Here is a 12,207-nt window from a genome sequence, read left to right as displayed (position 1 = left end):
GTTTTAATGTGGCTATTTCTCTACACACAGACAGTATATATATATATGTTTAACAAAAATAGATATTAATTAAAACATTGAAATGATGTTTGAAATTAACTACTCCCTCATTTTGCTACATGGAATAACAAGATATGAGTTCATTATGAGGGACACTTTCAAGACTAGCTGAGGCAGCTAGTTTAACTTGCTAGTGAGATACTCGCTGACTTGTGTTTTGTAATACAGTCATTTATTCTTGATGTGTTTACTGTGTTTAAAGTGATAATCTCAAAGATTTTCATTTTAATAAATGTCTGTTAAGTCTCTATCTATCGCAGAATGAGGTAACACAATGGTGATTGAGCCTATGGCCCACTGATGAAAGCCTTTGCATTTGCAGTATTATGGACTGGGTGTCTGTGGCGACATTCACAGAAACAATCACAAGCAGCGTCCAGTTAGTGACGCGTTTTCCATCAGCCAGCAGTGGTTGGTCTGCCAGAGAGGGTAGGCGGAGCTAATGCAATGTGAAGCGGCTGCTTCTCCGGTCTCTGCAGGTGTTGCGAGTAAACAGTAATCTACTATGGCTGAACAAACAAAGAAAAGATGGATGACTACAGATACAACTTCAAAAATAAGTGAAAATCCAAAGAAAAAGAAGAGTAACTGTTACAACCGGAGCCAACCGTGGACGTCTGGTTATCTGGGAAGTGTGCTCCCACAATCACCATTTTTCGCCATAAGGTGTGCCCAAAAAGAATAAAACTGACATCTTCGAGATGATCACTTTGAAGAAACAGCCCTACTACAACTGTCACCTTTACCAGCTGTCGACTCTGACTCCCAGAATGTAGACTTTGCATATAATCCTGCCATTGGACGCTTATGTCAGACGGAATTGTCCTCAGCTTCTGCTAACTGCAGGTAATGTGTGTAATCGTTTTTAAAATCCTGTTTGCTACCTGAATCAACACGCTAGAAATGGCAAGCGAGGACACTGGATTGCGTAGGACTTTTTCCCCTCTTAGTTTGGACGAAAATCGTAGTACAAGGTCAGTGTTGCTGTTGGCCCTTCTGCCCAAAGGAAAAAGTAATGAGAGTATTAATGTTTGCTGTACAGTGATTGATGCGAAGGTGAAATCTTTGGTTTCAGGGATAAGAAAATAAGACAGCCTGGACTGTCATCTGTGCACTGGTTTAGCCAGTTGCAAAGGTAACTAGATCTTTAACTAGCTGCTGAATGCTCTGCTATGTTCTTGAAAACTTGCTAACAGCAGTTTGTTTCTTATGTTACACAGACAGTCATGCCATATGGGAAGGGCCAAAATAATAAAGCTGCACACCAGAAACCCAAACATTAAGCAGAATCATGCTGATCTGTGGATCTGTCACTACAAATGATCCTATATACACACAAGTAGATTTACACCATAGCACGTTTTACAATCGCAGACATGTTGTTCATGGAATTCAGTTTATTTCAAATTGCCAAAACAGACAGAAAATAAATATTGCACACATTTGAACAGATATATAAACACATATTCGTTGTAAAAACAGGCAAGTTTAGTGCAAACATTAACTCTGTAAATCGGTGAAACACAGAATCACAAACAAAGACTGCAACACAAATGAGGTCAAGCAGGCAGATTGGAGAGGGAGTAACGGACACTGCAAACAACGCTGACTGATGCGGAGATGGAGAATCCACCCACACCCCATTTAAACTTCTCATCAAGTGCACTTTAATCATACTCCTGTATCATCTGTAATGTCAAAGACAGCAGGGTGGGTGATTTGGTTTGCGTCGAGCTGGAAGGACAGTCATGCCAACACACATGACCTCTGTGGTCAGTTATCACGATGATGCATGCATATTGACATTTTGGTAGAAAACAGTAATGACCATTTTGTCTTTGTTGCTTTTGAGGACTTATTATTGAGACCGAGTCAAAGAGAATTCAGAAATAATTCATATTTGCTCATGTGACGGTGTTATCAGTGGGGCAATCACAGTGAACTGAGCGTTTCCACAGACACATTGAAGTATTGATGAAGAGTAGCTCCCTCTGAGAGTATCTGCTGAGCTGTGCTTGTCTGGTACACATATTAATATTACATAATCATTAGAAAAAATGAAGTCATTTCTTTTTAGAATTATTTGCAAATTCTGTTTGACCCGAGTCTGGCTCCGTTGCTTTGAGACTGGAGATTAAACATTTATCATTGCAGCTGAACTAAACCCTGTAGAATGATTTCAATCATTTAGAAGTTGTTCTGCGTCTCATTGGATTTAATTAGGAAAATAGACATCTTTAATTTTATTTCTTTCATTATTATTCTTTAAGTGTGCAAAGACCGCAAGAGATTATTAGTAAAAAATGTGCAACACCTTGTTTTAACCTCCTATTTAGCAATTATAAACAGTTTATAAACACTGATTAAATGTAGTTGTAGGCAGATATAAGTGTGGGCACTCATAGTGGAGGCAGGTGTGTACAGATAATAAAAATGTAGTATAACACAGGTGTAATAATGTCAAATGTGTATTCACAGAAGAGGTTATATTGTTGAAATGCTGTACATTAATAAACACTTCAGAAAATGTCCTTATATCTGCTTACAGCTACATTATAGTGTGTTAGACTGTTTATATAGGGCTTAAATAGGGGTGGTTAAAGCAAGGAGTTTGCATTGTTCATTTGTTCCCTTTTTTTCTAGACATTGTAGCATTAATGGGACATCTTGCAGCATCACTTGAAACGAATGTCCCTGCAATCGTCCGACCACCAACACAACACTTGGATTTAGCTTAACAAGCTGTTTGAACAGGAAAAGAAACATTCTGCGTCATCGCTCGAAAAGAAGAGGGTCACTTCTGTGGTAAATGATTGCTTCTTAGTTCAGTTCAAGGATGCGGCCCAGATGCTGAGCGTTAGATTTGTTAGAGCTTGCTGCAGATCGGATAGAGGAGTAGACAGTTAGTGGAAACATGTCTTTTAAGGAGGCGTCTCTCCTCGGAGGTGGGAGGTGGCGAGCTGTTTGTGATGACCAGAATGGATAAAAGAGGAGAAAAGTATGCAGTGGGATCTCTCTCTCTGCCTCCCCTCCTGTGCATTTGACTCCTCGACTCGTCCCTCTCTGTCTCCCCCATCCATCCGTCCATCTTTCCGGCTGGCCACCCCCCTCCCTCCCTCCCTCCTTGTTGCCTCTCAGGCCCCAAGCAGCTTCTTGACGAGGTATCCCGGCATGCTGTAGAGGAAGAGGCCCAGCATGATGAGCAGCAGCATCGCCAGCACGATCTTGATGATCAGCCACTTGTAGCGGTTGCACACCAGGTAGCGGATGGCTTTCAGCGGGCTCAGGAACCACAGGAAGGTGGTGTCTGGACGACTAGAAGCAGGAAGGGATGGAGGAAAGTGAAGAATTTGGTGGAGATGGAGAAGAAGAATTAATGAAGGGTGAGTGGCGGTGATGGTAGATGGAGAGAGGAGAGAGAAAGAAGGAAAACAGAGAGAGAGAAGCTGGCATTAGTGGTTAGTAAGCCATATGTAAGTGTTATTCTTCACTACAGCATGCTCACATTTCTACTGATCTAATGTTTCAGAGGACTAAAAGATCACATCACAGTGAAAGCTGAACAATACAAAGCATGTGCACAATGGATATGTTGATCAAATGGATGGATGGATGACTGACCAACAGCTCCAAACACATTTATTTCCAGGGTTGTTTTATTCTGACTATTCAGATGTCTACTGGCATCTCTGAAGGACCGAGTGCAGTTCAGTTTAGCTTCTGTAGTCATCTACACACAGTATGCCTTTTAGTACCTCCACATGAGCACTAGTGTTATTATTATTTTTGGTTTTAATGTTTAACAACTCTACATTAAAATGTCTTAAAACGAACAAACACCTTATTCGTATTCTTGAGTTGGGTACTTGCATTAGCCACACTGTTTCCAACAATGTTCAAACCATAGACTGTATAAAAAGATGGACGACATGACAGCTCACTCAAAGTGAAGCCAAACCCTCTCTAGCGCCCCCTGCTGACTGGCTGCAGTATAGCTCATAAAGCCCGCCTCCTCCATGTTAACAGATGGGACATAAGTCAGACTATAAAATACATTTTTCTCAAACATGGTTTCTGTCATTATAGTTAGTTCTTATGATGATGATTTACATCCAAGTGTTCATTTTTCTGACAAGTTTAGTTTTAATTAGTTATTTGATGCTGTAAAAAGGATGATTGACAGCTCTGTTGACAAATGCGGCTCCTGCAGCCGATCTGTGTCTGATTAGCAGAGTAGAGGAGGAACGGTGAGAGGAGACGTAACTTAAACAATCACTACAGTCATTGAAGTTTCATATATGTATATATGTTAACCTCAGACCAACACAAGAAGCGCAGGATCCTTGCTGTTTTTTTCAGTAAGTTAAGTGTTTTGGTTAGCAGAAGTGGCTCCCCCTGCAGATCTCTACTGCGCAGCTCTGGCTCCAAATGACGTCACTATCGCAAGATGGCAATAAGAACAGATGGAGACGCATCGTCCATCTATATATACAGCCATTGGTTCAAACCAAGAAAAATATGTAATTTTATTCAAGGTAAGGTAACTAGTTGCTATAACTTACAGGTAAACACCAGATGATACGTAAGAGAATAAGGAATGCAGTCTGCAAAACAATTTGATACCACTTTTGTGTATTGCTCAGATGTGATTGAGCATGATTATTCAGTGCTGTTTTTCTGGGGGTTCTGTCCCTGAGGCTGTCAACATAAAGCGTAAACGTACGAGTGAAAATGACCCAAAACGATTACGGGACGAGAGATAAAACAATAGGTAAATATTGTAGCATTTCCCAGATAGAGAGAGCTCTGTGACCGATTAGGACTACAAAGAGATGCCAAACACGCATGTGTTCTACTGGACAGGTAACAGGACCAAAGCTAACATGAATCAAACCTTGTTATTGCTTTATGAGTCCTTATATGTTTTGTAGAAAAACACCACATGGATATGTTAACAAGGTTAGAACTTAAAGGGCCAGTTTGCCGATATTCAACCTTAGTCCTATCATGCTATTACGGGGAGCTAACGCCATTAGGGTAGGAAAAAGATTTGGCTCTGTGCCTTTGGAGGACGCAATCTGCTTCTACAATGGGCCCTGGAAAACCTCCAACAGACTATGTAAAACACGACATCTGGCGGAGGCCAGGGAGCTCGCTAAACTACACTTCCTCAATCTAGAACACCTGCGTCCGATGTCATGTCTCATTCAAAATCGTCAGGTTTGAAATGTAGACTGCAGACCTGAAGATTTTCTTGTCGTATTTCGGATTCTGTACCGCTCTGAGACATTGCCTGCAGCGAAAATAGTATTGTTTCACTCCAGTGTCTCTCGCTGGGCCGTTCCTGTCAGAGGCAGGGGCACAATGCACGCTGGGTGTTGTAGGAATGTAGAATGGGCGAGTGGACAAGCTGTTTGCACAACTTTCTCCATTTAAAATATTACTGTTTCAATCGATTACAGAGAACACCAGCTTTGACTGACGGTGGCTTTTTCCAGGGCGAATTGCTCCTTAAACTTTCATTAAAAGGGAGCTTTAATGACTAGAATTCTCCATGTGGCGCCTTATGACACCTTCTTTTCATATCAGAGTATTCATAATAGAGTTTTTGACTTTTAAGTAATGTTCACGCCAACATCTAAGTTGTAATCACTTGAAAATTCAGACTTCTGTGAAGCTCTGATATATTTACAAAATGGTAGGTAGTAATACATAAGAGCAAGCAAATCAAACAAACATAGCTGCCTGTTGTCTTTTCGTGTCATTTAGCTTGAATATTGTGTAAACTCATCAATATTTAGTGTTTTTAATCCTCCAACCGTCTGCAGTGGCTGGCTCGCCTATTCATAAAAACGTGTGTTTCCATATGAAGCACTTGGTCACTTGTAAGATGTGTGATGGCACTTGGTGGCAAAAACACAGTCACTATTCTAGAGATAGGGCCACAGAGGAGAGTTAGAAGTGCAGAGAAAGAGAGAAGACAAAGACACCGAGGAGAAGCTACAGCTAGGACAGGAGAATCCAGGAAGCAAAGGGGGTTCATTAGAGAAGCAGAGACACTGAGGAGGGGGCGGAGGCTACCAGCAAGTCAGGCCCCCAGTATCTTCTTGACCAGGTAGCCGGGGATTGAGTAGAGGAAGAGGCCCAGCATGAGCAGCAGCAGCAGCAGCCCCAGGACCTTCAGGATCAGCCAGCGGTAGTTGTGCCAGATGAAGTAACGAATGGACTTCAGAGGGCTCAGAAACCACATAAGACTGGTGTCCGGACGACTTTTTGGAAGGAGGTAGAGAGGGAGGAAAGGAAGGAATGCAGATGGAGGGTAAGAAAGGGGGGAGTCACATGAACAAAGGACAGAGGGGACGAGGGGAGGGAGAGACAGAGGGAGACAGTTGAAGAGATGGTAGGAGGAGAAACGAGTGCGAAAGTGTAACAGTGGCCTTGTGACAGTGCAAAAAACAGTGCTGGACACAAATAAGACCAAATCACTTCATAATGGATTATTAAGTCATGATTGATTTGTAATGCAACTTTTGATCCACTGATTTTTGCACCGTGAGAATGAATTTCTTGAAGGAGATTAAAGGGACAGTGATGCCTGTGCCTTTATTTTTGCTCCACACAACCATCCTCTAATGTTACATGTGAAACACGTGTGTGTGTTTGTGAGAGGTCTATGTATATTGTGAGAAAATACAACATGTCAGTATCTTACTTTGGTTTCTCCAGTGGGTCCGGCTCATTTCGTCCCAGTCCTACAGGACTCTTCTCCGCCTCCTCTGCGGTCACCAGATGAAGCTCAGCCTCTACCTTACCCTGCAACAACAACATACAGCAGGCTAAAAATCACTATGAATCAAACAGCTAGATTACTTCAGTCGAGGCATCTATATGTTAATAGTTGACATACTCATTTATCCATAATAAAATACTTTGATTCCCTCTCAATCATCAAGTATGAACCACAAGAAGTCATGGCTGTATCTTTATCTGCCCTTTGTCTGTTTCACAAAGTTTTGGGGCGTAAACCTTCAGGCAGTGTTGCGTAGCCCAAAGCAAACAGCTTGAAGGTCTGTGGGTGTGTTTAACCAACAGGGTTGCAGAGCCACACACACACACACACACACACACACACACACAAACACACACAGAGATCTTAGAATCAACAGCTTGCAGGATGAAGCATGGCTTTGGCTGGATTCACATCAAATCCGTCATCGGCTGGACTGTGTGAAGAAGTGTGCATCTTTATTCATGCTTTAGAAGATACAATCAGAAAATGTTTTATTTCTCGGGTTCATTACAATTTATTTTGCAGGGGTGTAGCCTCTCTTCATTCACTCCCTAATCTCTATGTCCCTGCCTACAGATTCTACATTTCTATGTAGAATCTGTAGGCAGGGACGTGGATTTTAGGGATATGCAAGTGTTCTGGTTTCCGTTTGAACTACGTTTGTAATATTGACCAATCACATATCAGAAGGCTGCAGCGTATGCAGGAAAAACAGTCCGTGTGGAGAGCAAAAGCAGGCGGATCGTAATCCACCGTAATGACATCCCGGCTCCCATCAGCGTCATCAGACAGCGATTTAGCTATTAATCTCAATAAACAGACATCTGCATGCTAACAGCTAACAATCCGCCCTAGATCAAAAATTCTACCTGAGACAAATTTGCCTGTCACTGTGTCACGAAAGCCGTTCAGCATTTAGATTTCCCGACTTCCTCGAATGCATCAGATCGATCCAACCTCCATTGAACAAATGAGCATTTTACAGCTGTCTTTTTCTCCTATTGAGGACCTTTTACGAATCTGCACCGTGATGTTTTAATTTTGGTAGTGAGTGAACTGACTATTTACAGTGAAACTGAGACTCACCAGAAACGGATGAACGGGCGCTCCTCTGGGGGATTTAATGAACCATGAAATTATGTTGTTTATTTTGCCGACACATCTGGAGGGGCGAAATTCACTTCACTTCTGATCTGAACACACAGTTGCTTCTCAAGTTGCTAAGTGGAATGTAAATGATGCAGCAAGCGGAAAAGGAAGTCTTGACTGGATGTTGTTTATCGCTAACCGCTGGCTAAGCCGGACACGCCCGAAATGTTCACTGTTGCCCCCAGTTGCTTTATCGTCGTCAGACTGTAGCCGCTGGGTTCCGAGATTGTTCACTCCCTAGCTTGCTCAGCCACCGCTGTTCTCCCTCACGCTCTTTGTTCCCACTAAAGCAGCTTCCTCTCTTTATTCTCTCTCTAACTGTCCTCCCTCTTTGATGAATAAACATGAAAAGGTTCAGATAGTAATGTTTGCTTTGTAATGAGCTCTACTCTATTTTTTCTTTATGTTCTTGCTTTAATTGGTTTCCTTTGTTACATTCTTCTTTCTAATACTGAATTTCATGTTTCACTTTTTTGACGATGGCTTACGAGCTGGTGCTTTGAAGTAATTACAAGACTGTGTTGTGCTTGACTTCACTTCACATGTGGTCATGACTTATCTCATAACTGACTTACCGTGAGCTCCATCTCATCGTTCTCATCACGGGCCACAAACGGCCACCAGCCTTTGACCCTCTTTTGTTTGAAGATGGAGATGGTCGGCAGCTCCTGCTCATTTCGGATCATGTTGAGGGAACACTGCTTGGCCGTCTTGGCGCCACGAGGGAACCGGTTTAGGTCCAGCTCAATCGCACCTGGCAGGGGTCATAGTCAGAGCAGTCAGAAGATAATGAATGGTGATAATTTGGTTATTTTTTGTACTAAAAAATATATATAAAGATCTGCACACCAGGAAGCTCCCGTAGAGGGTTTTATTCAGCACAAATTGACGTCTCTCGTCTTTATATATTTTATTGATTGTTTTGGATCCAGCACCCACGGGGGGATGTGCGTGTCTGTATTAGATTTTGTTTGTACTAAACCACACGGGAAATTTAGCTGATAATAAGTAACAAAGAGACATTCAAGTGCAACAAACTATTTTTTCCCCATCATTCCTCACCCAGGAAATCATCGGCAGAGAAGTGGTCAGCGTCCCAGACCTGAAGCGTGAGGCGAGGAGGGATCTTATACTCAGTCTCATCCCAGGAGAACATGGACTCTTTCTTAGAGATGACGATCTTCTCCTCGGCCATGAGGTAATCGAAGGGATAGACGAAGCGCCAGTTAAAGTTGCCCTCGCCAGTCAGGGAGTGATAGTGAACGTCTGTGTCCTGCTTGTCCTCCTGCTGCCCTTTCAGCCATCTGTGAAGGGCCACAGAGAGCGGAGTTAGGCTGAACTTGAGGATCACGATTAGGGGGGATGTGTGGAGAGATTTTTTTCTGTTTGATTTGGTTAGTCATGCAATTCTAAGGGTCAAAGTTGTAGTAGGAAATTGCAACTGATTGGTTAATTTATAATCATTTGGCTGATTTAAACAAGAGCATAGGACATGTTAAATGTACCAGGCTGCTAACAAGAGAGATGATGCTAATAGGTCAAAGTTTAAAACACATGTGGCTCCCCAAAAGCAAATCAGATTAGTAAAAAGTGTGTGTGAGAAACATAAAATAATAACTATCTGATTTGATGTTCGGGCTTCACACTTGTTTTTTTAAAAGCCATGCATAAAATAAGCTCGCAGAAATGCAATCGGTGAAAATTATTTGACGCTTGTCTTTTCTTTCATATTCAAAGCCTGGATGCAGATAGCAGAGGATCAAAGCCTTCGGGGTTATTTTGTGCCTGCTGGAGCTGCTTTCAGTAACAGCTGAGTGAGTTTGGCTTCATTAGCGAGGAGGAGCGGGAGGGAGGCTGCACTCGGTTCTCAAAATGCAACACTAAAAACATAACAAAAGTAGGCTGACAACGAGGGACCATCAGCCTTAAACTTCTCAGTAAACACTGGAAACCATGAGGGACAGTGAGACTGAGATGCACTGGGATTAAGGCTGGGATTAAGGAGAGAAAGCACTGGGACGTTTGAGCTAGGCTGCAAGGGTCACAATGCCACTAAAACATGCCTGATATCATGTGATTCAATAAGCCATGACCACCATGTATGCCGCCATATCAGCTGAGGGAAGAGGGAGTCTGTTAAGTGAGGAAGCTTCTGCAAAACACTGACACTTTAAAAAGCATTTTCGATCTTTGTCACTGTCACTGACATTAAACATGTAACGGTAAGAAAAGCACAGGTACCTCAAACATCACTAATGGCTGCATTATATTTAGATGTCAGTTTAAGGTGCCTATATTATTGGGTGTGCTGTGCTGCCCAATGGGGACACATAACAGCATGAGCTATAATACTGTAAATGTAATTACTTCCACCTGTGTTTTTCCTGCCATATGTTTGGTCACATTACGCCTCGACCCAGTGAACATTTATTGTGCCTGCCTTTCGCTGCCATTTTTAAATTAAAGAGGGGGTATTATACTGTCTCACATGTTAAGACATATATATAATGTTACAATGTTGGATGTTCAGACTAAACGTGGGTGAAGTTTCAAATCTGTAAATAAAAGTATGTTGGAGTAATCCCCAGGCTTTTCAGCTCAGTCTGCAGGCTGCTGTTTAAGCCAGGTTTTTCTACACGATGCAATTTGTGACATCACAAAGAGCTGGCCAATCAGAAGAAAGTGATCTTGTAGGGGCGGGGTTTCTTAAAGGGACAGAGCTGAGTCGTTTCAGGCAGATGTTGTATGAGGGCCTGCACAGAGCACCAGTGTAAGAAAAATGATGAGTTTATTTAACTGTAAATTATACTTATGCTACTCCACAGGTATCACAGAGTGAAATATGAAGCTTGAAAATAGCATAATACCCCCCCTTTAATACAAAAAATAAATCAATCACCTGGATGGGCTTGCTTTCGCAGATTTAGCAGGCATCACCAAGATTAACGCTACAAGACGCAAATATCTAACAAGTTTATCATGATCACAAAATAAGTTTTTAGAAGATTAGGTTTTTAGAAACAACCCTGCAGGAGATGCTTTTTCTAGGTTGTACAAAAAGGAAAGCAACCCAATGCGAGCCGACAAGACCGGGCACACATCACTCTGCATGATGCAGGGAATGACACATTTTTAAGGAGTCCCAAATATTAGGACCAGGCTGCAGCATGACAATGTTTTTTTAAAAAACATTGGAGCGCTGTCACACAGCCATGCATATTCTTTGCTTACATACATGCAAGAGGCTCCAAACATCTGATAATTAAAAATATCTTCATAGTCTTCAATGAAATTAATTTCCAGTGAAATTTGCAATCCAGGACCAAACCACAAAACAAAAAAAAGAAGCTAAAAAACAAACAAAATAACAGACTCCCCTTGTTTAAAAGCATCTGTTTTAGGTGTAAAAGCTCACGCTTGCATTGGAAACAGCAGTTTGAAAAACAAAAGAAAAGTTTGACAAAGAAAGCTATTTGTATTTTGACAAAAAGGAAAATCATAGTATGACAAAAAGAAATATTGAAATTTCCCAAAAAGGATATAAGAGTTTAACATAATAAAATAAACAATGGAAGTTTCAAAATAAAGGTACATGTTAGTGAAGCAAAAGAAAAGGAAATAGTAGTTTGCATGAAATAAAGGAAAATTATCTTACAAAATATTACAAAATTGCTCGACAAATAAAGTAAAAGCAAAGATAGTTTGACAAAAAATATTATGATCAAGTAAAATAAAAACTGTCCATGTCCATTCTGCTGTTTCAAGGCTTTAAATGAACTGTCACTATCAGCGTATCTGTGAATTTAACTGCTATTATTTTGAAACATAAATGATAAGTAAGAATTATACTTAAGTTGTTTACATGGTTTGATCCTGACTGAACATGTTTTAAATTAGGAACAGTTTTCAGCGTGCTACTTGTGAAGTTTAAATCAAGCGAGGTTACGTGCTGGATGGAGAGTTGAGACAGGAAGTGGGAAAGAGGGGGGGGGATGAAAACAGGGCTACAGGAACAAGGAAGGGCGGTGGTTGAACGAGCCATGCGATGGAATCGTGTGTTTACCCCCTGACATAGATGTCAGACATCTTCTCTCCTGTCATGAAAGCATCGTCCTCTAGAATTACGTCATCAGTGTTCCAAATAACAACACGAAGCTCAAAGCTAGAGACCAGCAGAGCATTGACCAGAGGAGAGAGAGAGGACGACA

At 41.5% G+C, this 12,207-nt stretch overlaps 1 protein-coding gene across 1 annotated transcript in view; it reads right to left on the bottom strand.

Moving 5' to 3' along the window:
- Positions 1–1,439: 1,439 nt before the first annotated feature.
- otofa (otoferlin a) overlaps positions 1,440–12,207 on the bottom strand; it is a 95,545-nt gene continuing 84,777 nt past the window's right edge. Inside the window, exons 43-46 of the mRNA XM_069657743.1 lie at positions 9,062–9,303; positions 8,575–8,753; positions 6,773–6,873; positions 1,440–3,375 (exon numbers count right to left, since the gene is read on the bottom strand). Coding sequence (XP_069513844.1) covers positions 3,195–3,375; positions 6,773–6,873; positions 8,575–8,753; positions 9,062–9,303 — 703 coding nt within the window. The 3' untranslated portion in view covers positions 1,440–3,194. The remainder of the gene's footprint in view (positions 3,376–6,772; positions 6,874–8,574; positions 8,754–9,061; positions 9,304–12,207) is intronic.

This window comes from Semicossyphus pulcher, unplaced genomic scaffold, assembly GCF_022749685.1.
Source record: "Semicossyphus pulcher isolate SPU_LCO1_2020_fin unplaced genomic scaffold, fSemPul1.0.p SCAF_11, whole genome shotgun sequence".
NCBI classification, from domain to species: Eukaryota; Metazoa; Chordata; class Actinopteri; order Labriformes; family Labridae; genus Semicossyphus; species Semicossyphus pulcher.
This window is presented reverse-complemented; position numbering and strand designations above follow the sequence as displayed.